The sequence below is a fragment of the Aplysia californica genome, unplaced genomic scaffold (genome assembly GCF_000002075.1).
Source record: "Aplysia californica isolate F4 #8 unplaced genomic scaffold, AplCal3.0 scaffold00052, whole genome shotgun sequence".
Taxonomy (NCBI): Eukaryota; Metazoa; Mollusca; class Gastropoda; order Aplysiida; family Aplysiidae; genus Aplysia; species Aplysia californica.
In genome coordinates this window covers 1,454,155-1,456,497 of record NW_004797322.1, presented here as the reverse complement: position 1 = coordinate 1,456,497, position 2,343 = coordinate 1,454,155, and the positions used below count along the sequence as shown (strand labels likewise).

Here is a 2,343-nt window from a genome sequence, read left to right as displayed (position 1 = left end):
ACTACGACTACCACCACCACCACTACGACCACTACCACCACCACCACTACGACTACCACCACCACCACTACGACCACTACCACCACCACCACTACGACTACCACCACCACCACTACGACCACTACCACCACCACCACCACCACCATTGCAATCACCACCTTATGACAGTTTTAATTACTATTTCTCTCAGATTATCTTCCCTTACTGTCCTTGTGTCATGTGTTTCGTTGTTTTCTCTCACAGGTCTTATCCTGTACTGTCTCCCCCTTGCAACACCTGGGTGGTTTGCGGGTGCTCTGGTGTGGTCTGCTCCTTCAGTCCTATCAAACATCTATCGTCCTTGCCTCTCCTCCTTTTTGCGTTTTTACTCGCTTGTAACACCTCTGAAGTCTTCGGCACCTATATGACTAAAAAGAATTTGTCCAAGTGCCATTAAGCGCTTACTAGAACATAAAACAAAATTCTTAGTAAAATCAAAACAATAGTCACTCGGACGTGATATTATGTGGCGGCTCAATTGCATTATAAGATCTGCTCCTACTCTTTCTGTTTTACCTACCTATTTACTTTCTTTCATCTTATATGACAAAGTATAAAGTGAAATCGTTTTGGATTGAAAATATACATATATTTACACTGATTTTTAAACATTTTAACATTTTAAAATCTAACTACTGACCCGAGCCAGTCGTACAGTAAGTAAACTGTTGTGAACAAAACTAACTTGTGTTTCGCGCGCTCATATGACCTTATGCAGTTGCGAGCGCCGTAAAACCCTGTACTAAACAGATAAGATGTCGAGAGATGCAATTGTTTGACCTGGACAAGGTGTGATACGTTTTGGATCGTAATATTGCTCCTTTGGAGAGTCTCCTTTACTCGTCGGACCATCTTTTCTTGGTCTTCGGGTTTACTGTTTTCCTAAACTGTACCAAGCGAAATACAATATATTAGTGTTCATGAGCTTATCTGTGGTAGAATGCATTCCACAATGGCAGCAAAAAACGGTAACTACAGCAGTAACAATAGCGGAAACAACAACAGCAACAACATGATGGCAACATTAACAATGACAGTGACAACCGATGGGTTTCAGGAAATAAACTTTTGCTTCGTTTTCTTTTATTCTACAGCACCGGTGACGACGACAAAACTATCAAGTGCTATGATGTTTTGGGAGATGGAGAAGTGTCTGTACCAACACATTTCTTCAAGGTAAGAAGACTTATTAAATTGGTTATCTGAATTTATATCGCCACAAATCAGATCAGATCATGACCCCGAGAAGAAACACACGTTCTGAGTTTGGAAGGCCAATAAAGAAAGAATTGATATTGATTGGGCAATCAGTATTTCGAGGCTGAAATTTTCTCTTTCATTTAGATCATCTTAACTAACAAAAGTTGTCTTTTCACATATTGTTATATTGTCTGTCATTTCGTGAACTCACCGCCCTCTTATTTGGGTCAGCGAAATATGGCCAAGTTGACAAATTCTCGACAAGGCATGCATTACATAACTTAACTGTCGTAATAAGAGTACGTGGCCAGATGATTAGGCTCGCAGACTCGAAACTGTAAGGCAGTGGGTTCGAATCCCGTCAGGGACCCGACGTTGTATCCTTGGGGAAAAGCACTTTACGTGAATTTTCCTCACTTCACCCAGGTGTGAATGGGTGCTCTGCAATAGACAGCGTAAAATCTCGTCAATACGTAAGTGTTTTAGCGTCTGTAAAATGGCAGCTTGCACTGTATGCATCTCAAGAAGTTGAGATTGTTTCAGAATGCTGTTAGGTCTACTGAGGTAATAATATAGGTTGTAAAGCGCATTGAGCTTGCTGTTGTTCAGGAATTTTGCGCTATACAAATTATTCTATCTATCTATCTATCTATCTATCTATCTATCTATCTATCTATCTATCTATCTATTACTACGCCGTTAGCTCAGTTGATATCATGCAGAGCTATGATGCTCATTTCACTGGTTCAGGTCCGCTTTGAGGAGTTCTTGAACTTGAGTGTAACTGTGCAAATATCTGTCGGGAATGGACGTTAAATTCGGATTCTCATCTTATAATATTCTTATACATCAGCAGAGGTCATTAGATTGAAACAATTGTAAATTACCGTTCATAAATAAAGGCAAAAGTCCTATTCCTCCCACACAAGCGGGTGGTTGGAGGGTGTCACTGGTGGGTTTTCCTTCTTTACTAGTCCTCTTTTGTTTGTCTGTGGCTTGCATTTCCGGTGCAATAAATGGGTCAATGGGTTTCTGGTTACCATTTGAACAGTCAGTTCTTTATTATTTATGTTTTTATTTATTCTTTAAATTAAAAAAATAAAT

At 39.9% G+C, this 2,343-nt stretch overlaps 1 protein-coding gene across 1 annotated transcript in view; it reads left to right on the top strand.

Moving 5' to 3' along the window:
- LOC101845988 (endonuclease G, mitochondrial) overlaps positions 1-2,343 on the top strand; it is an 8,975-nt gene that overhangs the window by 5,237 nt on the left and 1,395 nt on the right. Inside the window, exon 4 of the mRNA XM_005092770.3 lies at positions 1,134-1,215. Coding sequence (XP_005092827.1) covers positions 1,134-1,215 — 82 coding nt within the window. The remainder of the gene's footprint in view (positions 1-1,133; positions 1,216-2,343) is intronic.